This window comes from Brassica napus, chromosome C5 (assembly GCF_020379485.1).
Source record: "Brassica napus cultivar Da-Ae chromosome C5, Da-Ae, whole genome shotgun sequence".
NCBI lineage: Eukaryota > Viridiplantae > Streptophyta > Magnoliopsida > Brassicales > Brassicaceae > Brassica > Brassica napus.
In genome coordinates, this window is record NC_063448.1 from 18,500,405 (window position 1) to 18,511,100 (window position 10,696).

At 39.3% G+C, this 10,696-nt stretch overlaps 3 protein-coding genes across 3 annotated transcripts; all 3 read right to left on the reverse strand.

The window, feature by feature from the left end:
* Window positions 1-230: 230 nt before the first annotated feature.
* Window positions 231-4,263, reverse strand: LOC106401718 (3-oxoacyl-[acyl-carrier-protein] reductase 1, chloroplastic-like). The gene is given in 11 exon segments (NM_001316127.1): window positions 231-413; window positions 2,081-2,163; window positions 2,263-2,356; window positions 2,454-2,588; window positions 2,721-2,753; window positions 2,832-2,926; window positions 2,993-3,038; window positions 3,112-3,192; window positions 3,536-3,589; window positions 3,846-3,988; window positions 4,052-4,263. Coding segments are annotated over 11 exon segments (948 nt in total). The 5' UTR covers window positions 4,203-4,263; the 3' UTR covers window positions 231-380.
* A 989-nt stretch (window positions 4,264-5,252) lies between these two features.
* Window positions 5,253-6,173, reverse strand: LOC125587130. Its single transcript, XM_048757287.1, has one exon. The coding sequence runs from the start codon at window positions 6,171-6,173 to the stop codon at window positions 5,253-5,255; it is 921 nt and encodes a 306-aa protein (XP_048613244.1).
* Window positions 6,174-8,168: 1,995 nt separating this feature from the next.
* Window positions 8,169-10,161, reverse strand: LOC125587131. The gene is made up of 3 exons (XM_048757288.1): window positions 9,672-10,161; window positions 9,136-9,606; window positions 8,169-8,794 (listed from the first exon to the last, which is right to left on the reverse strand). The coding sequence occupies exons 1-3, from the start codon at window positions 10,159-10,161 to the stop codon at window positions 8,169-8,171; spliced, it is 1,587 nt and encodes a 528-aa protein (XP_048613245.1).
* Window positions 10,162-10,696: the final 535 nt, after the last annotated feature.

The following is a 10,696-nucleotide window of genomic DNA, read 5'->3' on the forward strand; positions in this document are numbered from 1 at the left end:
AAAAGATTGGTATTACAAAATGTTAATCAAGTGTTATGTTACTAGAAGCTATATAATCTTCTTATCGCTTTAAAGGATCTTCTTATCGCTTTAAAGGTTGGCAAAAAGAAATTATAAACCTTGGTGTTTATGTTACTTATGGGTGTGGTCTTTGTGGTGCTAAGTTCCAAATGGCAGACCAAGTGCAAAACATGCTTCCATCATTTCCACAAAGCTCTTTGGTTCATATATTACGTAACTTAGTTTAAGCAATGCGTTTTAGATTTCTCTCCGAACAGAATCCACAGAACAGAAATCCGACCAAGTGCCGGAATAAACTCAACTTTGTCTGTTTTACCAAATCGGTTTTGCCTAAACACAAAGCAACTCTTAACAAATGCCTAGATGGCAATACCTCCATCAATGGTGAATGCCTGCAAACCAATGATTTTAACCATGGTTAGACCGATGACTTAATAAAAAAAAGAGCCTAATAACCAAGAGGTTGATTGTTTACAGATTTTGAAGTAGTTTTTGGCTTTTGTTTTTGGAAAAACCAATTTTTAGACAATCAAGTTTTTAAGAAAATAGATTCCCTACATTTTAGGGAAACTAGTTTTTCAAATAACTGTCATTTTCTAAAGAAAAACCAAAATCCCAATTTTCTTGGTTTCTACGGTGATGATTGTTTGGATGGTTTTTAGATTTTAGTTTTTGGTTTTTGCCTTTTGGATTTTAGTTTTTAGATTTTGGTTTTTAGTTTTTGGTTTTTGATTTTGCAGTAGTTTTTAGATTTTGAAAAAACTCGAATGGCAATTTTGGTTTTTAGCTTTAGATTTTTGATTTTACTGTAATTTTAGTTTTTAGAAAAATACAAGTGATATTTTTTCAGGTTTTAATTAATTTTAGTATATTTTAGTTAATTATTTTTTGTTATTTTTTAAAACGTTAACTTATAATTTAATTTATTTTTTAAACAAACTTAAAATTACTCTAAGAATAATCACAATTTTCAATAAAATAACACCAATAGATTATTAACAAAACATGCAAACTTTACATAAAAGTAAATTTAAATAATTAAATTAATTTTAGTGGCAAATTTAAAAGAATGTTCTTAATATATATTATTTTGTATTATATATGTTAAACAAATTCTTATTACTAAAACTTATTTGCTCATACTTATAGTAGTTAGCATTTTATTTATTTATTCCTATATTAATGCACAAATGTAACAAAACTTTTAAATTAAAAAAAAAAGAAAAACAAGAAAAAGCATCGTGAGATGTAGAAACCAAGAAAATTGGGATTTTGGTTTTTCTTTAGAAAATGACAGTTATTTGAAAAACTAGTTTCCCTAAAATGTAGGAAATCTATTTTCTTAAAAACTTGATTGTCTAAAAATTGGTTTTTCCAAAAACAAAAGCCAAAAATAACTTCAAAATCTATAAACAATCAACCTCTACATCTCACGATGCTTTTTCTTGTTTTTTTTTTTTTTTTAATTTAAAAGTTTTGTTACATTTGTGCATTAATATAGAAATAAATAAATAAAATGCTAACTACTATAAGTATGAGCAAATAAGTTTTAGTAATAAGAATTTGTTTAACATATATAATACAAAATAATATATATTAAGAACATTCTTTTAAATTTGTCACTAAAATTAATTTAATTATTTAAATTTACTTTTATGTAAAGTTTGCATGTTTTGTTAATAATATATTGGTGTTATTTTATTGAAAATTGTGATATATTCTTAGAGTAATTTTAAGTTTGTTTAAAAAATAAATTAAATTATAAGTTAACGTTTTAAAAAATAACAGAAAATAATTAACTAAAATATACTAAAATTAATTAAAACCTGAAAAAATATCATTTGTATTTTTCTAAAAACTAAAATTACAGTAAAATCAAAAATCTAAAGCTAAACACCAAAATTGCCATTCGAGTTTTTTCAAAATCTAAAAACTACTGCAAAATCAAAAACCAAAATCTAAAAACTAAAAACCAAAAGCCAAAAACCAAAAACTAAAATCTAAAAACCATCCAAACAATCATCACCCAAATATACATTTGATAGGAGTTTGAGTTAACCTGTCCTGTGATGTAACTAGCTGCAGGACTGAGAGCCAAGAATTCTACCAAGCCAGCCACATCTTCAGGTTGTCCATATCGTCCTGATAATCAAACCCGTTATCAGACTATTTTGATGTCTCATACACACTAACCCACATAAATTGCTAGCAACAAATGTAAAATTTTGAACTCTCCATTACCTAATGGGATTGTTCCCAAGATTTTCTTTTCCATGTCTTCTCCAAGCTTGGCAGTCATGTCAGATGCAATGAACCCAGGGCAAACCACATTGACCTGTAATAGATCACATTTTCAATGGACCAAGTTTAAAATCTTGTCCAGGGAATGGAAAAAGAGAAGTATGATTATTTAGGGAGATAGGTTCACATACATTTATATTCCTGCTCGCACCCTCTCTGGCGGCAGTCTTGGAGAACCCAATAACACCAGCTTTAGCAGCAGCGTAGTTTGCTTGGCCAATATTACCAATGAGACCAACAACTGACGCAATGTTGATGATTCTTCCCTGCAAGATCATACGCATTCACATGCTTGTCTTTATGTCACTTCATAATCTCATAGAGGAGCTCAAATGAAAACCGATAATGCAGATGATAATTGCGAGAAAATGTAGAAGGTGAAGCGAAGTAAGTAATACCTTTCTCTTCTTCATCATGATCTTTGTTGCTGCCTACAGAGAGTAAATATGAGTCTCAGTCCCTGAGATTCTGGGTATCAAAATTTAAGCAGGATGCACAGGAACACAAACCTGGGTACAGAGAAAGACTCCAGTGAGATTCAAATCAATCACTTCATCCCATTGGGACTTCTTCATTCGTATCAACAAGGTATCCCGAGTGATTCCTGAAAATTATGTAGCCATGTCAGTGACAGTAAATCAGTGGGAACCAAGGTTTTTCTTTCATATACCTGCATTGTTGACGACGACATCAATGGTTCCCCATGCATCAATAGCCTGCAGAGACATAATACAAAAGAAGATTAATAAAATGTAGGAGAATGATATAGTGTACAAGTTGAACACTTACGGTTTTCATCATGGCTTCCACATCAGCCTCTTTGGAGACATCACCCCCAAAAGTAATAGCCTGGCCTCCATATGCTTCAATCTACAGCTCCATAGAGGATAAATGTCAGAGAAAACATCAAATAAGGTCACAGGGTAGAAGAAAATATTAGACTGCATATGTTATTTTGATTCAGCAGTGTTGATTGAGAGTGGATCACAAACACAGTCGAGAAGCATACAAAAACACGAAAGAAAATATTATAATCCAGGGTAAGGAAATGCGGTTGTGAGTCAGTTTTCGTCCCAGAAACCAAAACTTGTTTCAAGAATTAATTAATTGGTCTAAAGTGATTTTCCGAAATAGAAAACAAGGAAAGAGCTGCGAAACCAAAGCAATGATTGGGAGATACAAAAAAGAAAAAAGAAAAAAGAAATACAGTCACCTGTTTAGAAACTTCCTCAGCCTCCTTTGCTGACCTAGCATAGTTCACCAAGACCTGGAAGCAGAAACACAATGTTTCATCATTAGACCGTAACCTCAACAGCTTTTTTTGCTTTTCTTTTCTTTGTAGAACTAAAACACTATTAAACTCAAGCCAAACTAGACAGATAACTAAGAGTTATGGGTGTGTGTACCAACTACTGCAATCAAACCCTGAGCTATAAACTCTTCATAAGGTGCAAAGTGAATGTATTTCAGACCAAATCTGTAGCAAGGAAACCCGAAAATCAAAGATGGTGAAAAGTCCAAACCTTGCAGCCAGCTTTGCCCAAGGAAAGAGCAATAGCTTTACCAATCCCTCTCGAAGCACCAGTCACAACGACCACCGGAGACTCCACTTTCGGAACAGCTTCTCCTGTCGATTGCTCAACAGCTGTCGCTTGAGCTTTCACAACTGCGTGCGATCATATTAATGAGAAACGAATCTTAGAGGGAAACGGCGATGGAATTGAAATACCAGTGGAGGTTGCGAATGACTGCCGCGATCCGAAATGAGGCATCGAAGACTGAAGCGGAGTCCATTGACGGACCTGACGGATCTCACGGAAACCGAGCTTCTTGACGGCTTTCAAGGAGGTGAGCTTTGTTGCTGCGACGGTGGTTGCCATCGAACGGAGGAGGAGGTGGAGACGGGTGGAGAGGGAGAGAGAGAGAGAGAGGCCAAGGAAGGAAATAAGTCTGAATCTTTTTGGCTTTCTTTTCTAAACAAAATATATTTAATTCGAATAAGCGATACGGACGAGGTTGCGCTTTCTTGTGCAGTGTTAGTTGGTAGTCACTAGTTGGAGCTCTGGTTGAATTTAGACGGCCTGGCAAGAGAGTTGGAAGGGCATCAAACCAACTTTTTGTTTGATCCGTTTTCCCGATAAACTATTTTATAACGCTGATTTATTATGACATTACAAGAAATATTACATACACGATTCAACAACCGACAATACTACATGTCTTATGAAGATCTACGCCTAACTGCATCATCTGACTTGAAACCTGGATTTCTTGTAATCTGCAAGAAATTGCATAGTCTGGAATTCGAACCCTAGGCCTGGGTGTAGAAGCCTTTAAACCTTAACTTGTAGGCTACGGTGATGCTTTCACACACGATAAGCTCCATGGGATTGAGAAGCGAATGCATAATATACGTTCTTTCCGTTAAGTTTACACGGCTACTAGACTTTTCTCCTGATGTACCCAAACGTTGTTAACAAGCCATGTTCGTTTGATGAGAGCATAAAATATGAATAAACGAAAGTTTTATAAGTCGTTGGTTATGAAGTTGTTTGTGTTGTAATGTGTGCTCATTCTGCTGAAACTATGCATTACGCAATATATCAATTCACGCTAGATTTCTCAAAAAAAGTATAAGATAATTGTTTAATTTGTTTCTTTACCGTGTTGGTTAACATCAATAAACTAAACTTTTTTTCTCGTTTTTTTTGTAAAACTTCTTACTTAATTTAAATAAAAGATCCAAAATGTTTACAAAAGCCCAATAGATTTTAGTGTTGATAACAAGCCATATTTAGAATCACATAGTCAACCTGAAGATAGTTTGAAGCCCATACTGAGACAAGCCCAAGGAGTAAGCCCACTGGTGAAGGGGAAAGGTCTTTTCTGATCAAGGAGCGCGGAGAAGTCGATGCTTATGACGATCATGATCATCCAAAACAAAACCAACTCTGCATCATCAAGGAGGATCGATTTGGGTTTGAGTCCCTGAAGCTCTGTAGTTTATTCCTAAGTTGGCGATCGATCTGCTTGAAGAGCTGATCAGTCGAGCGAAAGGTATTGGTGTGGAGTCTTGTGTTTCGCTCATTCCAGAACCAGTAGGCTGTCGCTTGCCAAGCAAGAAGGACAAGTAGTTTCTGCAGTAGAGATATCGAGAGAGAGGTCATCTGATGAAGTGTACCGGCCCAGTCCCTGATAGGTGTGAGGTCAAGTCGTCGCGCCACAAGCGTCCACAGATCGTAGCTGAACTGACAGAAGAAAAAGAGATGATCTCTCGACTCTGGGCTCCTATTACAGAGCAGACATTGAGGATCAACTTGTAGTCCCCAATGGATGAGCCTATTACGAGTGGGGAGTCTCTTCTGTATCACTAGCCACATGTGGAAGCTACGCCGTGGTATTGCCCTTGAGAACCAGACAGAAGCATACCAAGAGACATCATGGAGTTGTTCCATAAGGTAATCATAAATGATACCTGTTTTGAAACTAGTGTATGTTTTGTCATTTATCTCCCACTCGTAGTAGTCTTGATTATCAATTAATTGGACAATTGTGAGGTAGGCATAGAGCTGAAGTTGAGCTTCATTCCGAGCTGGTGGAAGTACCCATGAGCCATTAGGACACAATGAGGATACAGTAGCTTGAAGAGGTATCACCAATCTTGAGTTGCTGCCTGAGAGATGAGTGAAAAGGGCTTTAAAAGGAGACCAGTTATCACACCAGAACCGAGCCGTTTCACTGTTTTGAAGCCTGAGCTTTATGAGCGGAAACACCTCATTCTTCATTTTGAGAAGTTTGTTGACTAGCCAGGAGTAGGACTTCCTTGGCGAAGTGGTCCAGTAATTGTGCATCGAGCCCTTAAGGATCACCTCTTTGAACCATTGGACCCAGACAGAGTCAGGTGTAAAAAATAAGAGTCAAAGCAGGCAAAAGATGCAAGCTTTATTCCAGGTACGCAGATCCTTTACCCCTAGTCCTCCTTCTCTTTTTGTTAACACTACTGTTTCCCATGAGACTCGAGCTGTATGATGACCCTCTAGACTCCCTTTCCACAGGAATTGGCTACGGAGAGAGCTGATTCTCGTAATGCACGCTTTAGGCAGTATAAAGGTAGAGCACCAGAAAGTAGTGATTCCCGCGATCACGATTTTGATGAGGAGCAGCCTTCCAGAAAATGATAGAGACTTGACTGGCCATGATGAGAATTTTGCCTTTATTTGGTGGATCAAGGGCTCACAGTTCACGAGTGATGGCTTCCTAGAGTTCACGGGAACTCCTAGGTACCAGAAGGGAAGAGAGCCTAGTGACATGCTCGTTGAGACTTGAATGAGGTCAGTTTCACTTTGAGTTAGTCCTGAAGCGTAGAAACTGGTCTTTCTCATACTAACTGCCAGACCCGATCTTGTCTCAAATTCTTTTAGCACTTGTAGCACTTGCTGGACGGAGTCAATGGAGCTGTCGATAAAGATCAGGAGATCATCCGCAAACGATAGGTGGGTGAGCTTGGTAGAGGTACAAGTTGTATGGTATCAGAATCTATTTAGTGATGCCACTCTGTTAAGCATATATGATAAGCAGTTCATAGCAATCACAAATAGATAGGGTGATAGTGAATCCCCTTGCCTTAAGCATCTATTTCCTTTAAAGTAGCTGTGCACTGAACCGTTGTAGCCAACCATGAAGCTTGTGGTGCATATACAAGCTATTAACTGTCTCATAAATCTTTCAGGGAATTGAAGACCTTCCAAGCAAGTGAACAGAAACTCCCACGACAGGGTATCAAATGCCTTTGCAATGTCCACCTGTATGGTAATCCTCTTTGGTCCCTTGTTCTTGTGGTAGCCATTAATTAGTTCTCCTGCTAGAGTAGTGTTTTCCACTAGTAGTCTGCCTTTTACAAAGGCTGTTTGGCAGGGGAGAATTAGATCTGACAGTATTGGCTTCAAACGCTTCACCAGGAGCCTAGATATGACTTTATAGATAGTATTAAGACAAGATATATGTCTGAAATCACTTATCTTTGTTGCTCCCAGAAACTTCACTACTAACGTTAAAATAGTGGAATTTGCTGTTGCAGGAAGGAAGTTTGTTGCAAAGAAGTTCCTGATTGAAGTCGTTACTTCAGAGCCGATAAAGTCCCAGGTTGCTCTAAAGAATGCTGATGTTAGTCCATCCGGGCCAGGAGCCTTATTAGGGTTCAGCTTGAAGAAAATAGTTTTGATCTCCTCTGTCGTGGGGATGGATAACATCAACTGGAGCAAATGGGGAGGAAATGAGAATCCAACGAGATCAACAAACCAAGTAGGGGCCGTGTAGATGGCAGGCGGTTGATAGTTATGCGGCCCTAGTACTGATTTGAAGTGTCCAACAGCATGATCACTCATTTCCTACGGGTTCGTAATCCAAATGTCTTCTTGGACCATGAAGGCTTTGATTGCATTGTAGCACGCTCTGGTCTGGCAGATACGGTGGAAGTAGATGGTGTTCAAGTCCCCTTCTTTTAACCAGTTGATCCGCGACTTTTGTCTGAAGTACAGCTCCTCAATCTCTCGAAGGAAATTCCACCGCTGGTGTAAGTCACGTTCTACTTGAAACGTGATTGGAGTTGGATCTTGTAAGGCTTGTACCTACTCAATTTGCAACAAACTGTTAGTCTCTCGCACTCTCTCCTGTATATTTGAATAGTTTTCTTTGTTTAGGAGTTTCAAATCTATTTTGATGAGTTTTAGCTTCCAGCACAGCTGCATTAGTGGTTGACACTCGTTTCCTGCTTTAATCCAAGCATCATGTAGTAGCATAGGGAACCCCGGGTGTTTGGTAAGGTAATTTGGGAATTTAAATGGTTTTTAACCTGCTGTAGGTAGGCTGAAGGGAAGGTCGAGGACACAAGGGGCATGATCAGAAAAGACCGGGGGTAAGAAAGTGGGGAGGGCATGAGGGAACGTTGAGACAAAGCTACTATTCACCATGAGCATGTCCATTTTCTTGGAGTAAGGGCCAGAAGGCTGCGAGTTGGTCCAAGTATGAGCAGCGCCCACATAGCGAAGGTCAAAGAGTCCCAACTGAGTCAAACAATCCCGTAACTGATACATGAGAAAACCAGGTACGTTGACGTTTGGGTCTGGATGCTCTGTAGGATGAATAATTTGGTTTAAGTCTCTTCCTAGTATCCAGCAGCTGCTATATAGATTGTAGGTTGATTGAAGCTGAATGAGTTCCGCCCATAGGTCAACCCTTTCTGAGCTTAAGTTAGACGCATAGATAGCTGAGTAGTAGACTGGATGGTTGTTGGGAAAGGACAGTATGCAAGTAATGCATTGTCTGCTCTGTGAGAGAACTTGGACCTTTAGGGAATCTCTCCAAATAAGAATGATTCTGCCATCAGGATCAGATAAGTGGTTTGAAGTGAAACGCCAATTCGGGCAGAGGTTTGAAAGAATAGGGGTAAGAGAAGGTTGTTTGATATGTGATTCTAATATAACACCAAAAAGAAGCTTGTTAGAACTAAGCCAATAAATAAAGGGTATATGCTTGCTCGGATCATTTAGACCTCGAATATTCCAAAAAAAAAGCTTTACGGTCATTAGGCTTGAGATTGAGGATCCTCCAGATGTGCGGAGGAATCATCAGAATTAGGAACATAAAAGTTGAGTAAAAGAGGTGAAAAAGGGTTTAGGGAGAGTTTCAAAAGAGAGTGGTTAGGAGGCTGAAAAAGAGAGGGGTCTGAAAGAGAGTTTGAATTTGAGAAAGGGTTTTGGTGTTGGTTTTGGTTTTGGTTTGATGTTAGAGGGTGAGACAGTGTTGGAGAATAACGAGATCTTTTTAGGGAAGGTCTAGGAATGGGTGAAGTAGTTTGGAAAAGGTTAGAGGAGGATGGCTTTGAGGCTAGTTTGGTAAGGTGAGAAGTATGCTTGATAGGGGTGGGAGAGGGTAAGGTAGGGGAGGGGTGTGGAGCTGCGATTCTGGTAGAAGGAGCGGGGTCAGAGATCACAGCATTAGTTGGTGCTGATTTTGAGTGATTCACCTTAGTGCCTTGAGTCACTGGGCGATATTTTTTGTTTTGAGCAGGAGCCGTTTTATTGACATGTGCCTTTTTCTTTGCACCTTCAGGTTCGTTTGGAGGTGGCGTGTAGGAGAGGCAGTTTCGAGTAATGTGACTGAGCTCTTGACAGTGGGTACATTTTGGAGGTACCCGAGGGTAGTGTACAGAGACCTCCACTACCTCACCATCTTCCCTTTCGAAGTCAACAACATCAAAAGCGGTTTTGTAACGTCCACCTCCACCTTAACATGGGAGAGAGTTAAGCTTACAAGATTTTTTGTAAACTCATCTGTCTCTTTTGGTTTACCCACCAATCCAGAAACAAAGCTCAATCCTTCATTATGTCGCAGGTCTAGGGGAACACCTGTGAGATGAGCCCAAATTTTGATGGCCTTTAGCAGTGGAGTAGCTTTGGAATGAGCTGACGACCACTGAGCTATATGGAACATTGAATCGCCCACATACCAAATGCTCTTGTCAAAAATCTTCTGTCTAAGGTACTCACTTTGGATCCTTACAATTGCGGAGTGGTTTAGAGGGTTATTATGAATTTCTAAGCGCTTTCCTTTCCCCCACATGTGATTGAACACGCTTTGGATCTGGTTGAAAGGTGGTGCTTTGCCATTGAAGTAGCATATTATGAAATCTTTGTGTAACTCTGCTCTCTTTTGGAAAACAGAGTCAGGAATTAGAACACGCGGTCGGCCAGTGGCACCGATAGAAAGTGGAGCAAGCCTTCTCAAAGTCTTGTCCTCAGACCGACGTATTCTTTCAACTAGAGAGGGTGGGGCAGTCATGGATTTGGGGGCAACTGATGGCTCGGTAGTGGGAGCAGTTTGTTCACGCAAAGTGGGGTTGAGGGTTTCAGTTGAGTGAGCTTGAATGGGGCTTTGATTGAGGCCAGTGTTAGGTTTATTGGGTGAGGAGGCAGTATTGGTGAGAAGAGGGGAGGAGGTTCTTGGTGGGAGAGTTTGCAAGTTTTGGTTGAGGCTTAGGTTGAATTCTTTCCCAGCTCCAAGAACAGTATTTTTTTCCAGATCCATGAACAGGATCAGTTGAGGGAGGAAAAACTACTTCAGTTACCGGAGAGGCAGCTTCAGTAGTCTCAGTATCAGCTGTAGCTTTACAGTCACTAGCAGTAGATGGGTTTGGACCTTTACAAGTTGTAGAGGCAGGAGTAACAGATCTGTAAGAGGTTTTTGCAGATCTAGGAACAATTTTGGCTTCAGATAAGGTAGGGAAATGGTTTGGAGATAGTGGAGAGGACGGGTTATGGGGGTCAGGGGGGACAAGCAGGGGGTCAGGGGGTTCACCAGCAGCTACATTTTGGAG

Excerpts from the sequence above, each read along its gene's own strand:
- LOC125587130 (XM_048757287.1), bottom strand. The coding sequence starts at position 6,173 with ATGCACAATTACTGGACCACTTCGCCAAGGAAGTCCTACTCCTGGCTA.
- LOC125587131 (XM_048757288.1), bottom strand. The coding sequence starts at position 10,161 with ATGACTGCCCCACCCTCTCTAGTTGAAAGAATACGTCGGTCTGAGGAC. Across the intron at positions 9,607-9,671 it reads CTTTGTTTCTGGATTGGTGG|GTGGAGGTGGACGTTACAAA; the intron begins GTAAACCAAAAG and ends TCCCATGTTAAG. Across the intron at positions 8,795-9,135 it reads ACCTTCCCTAAAAAGATCTC|AATCACATATCAAACAACCT; the intron begins GTTATTCTCCAA and ends GTGTTATATTAG.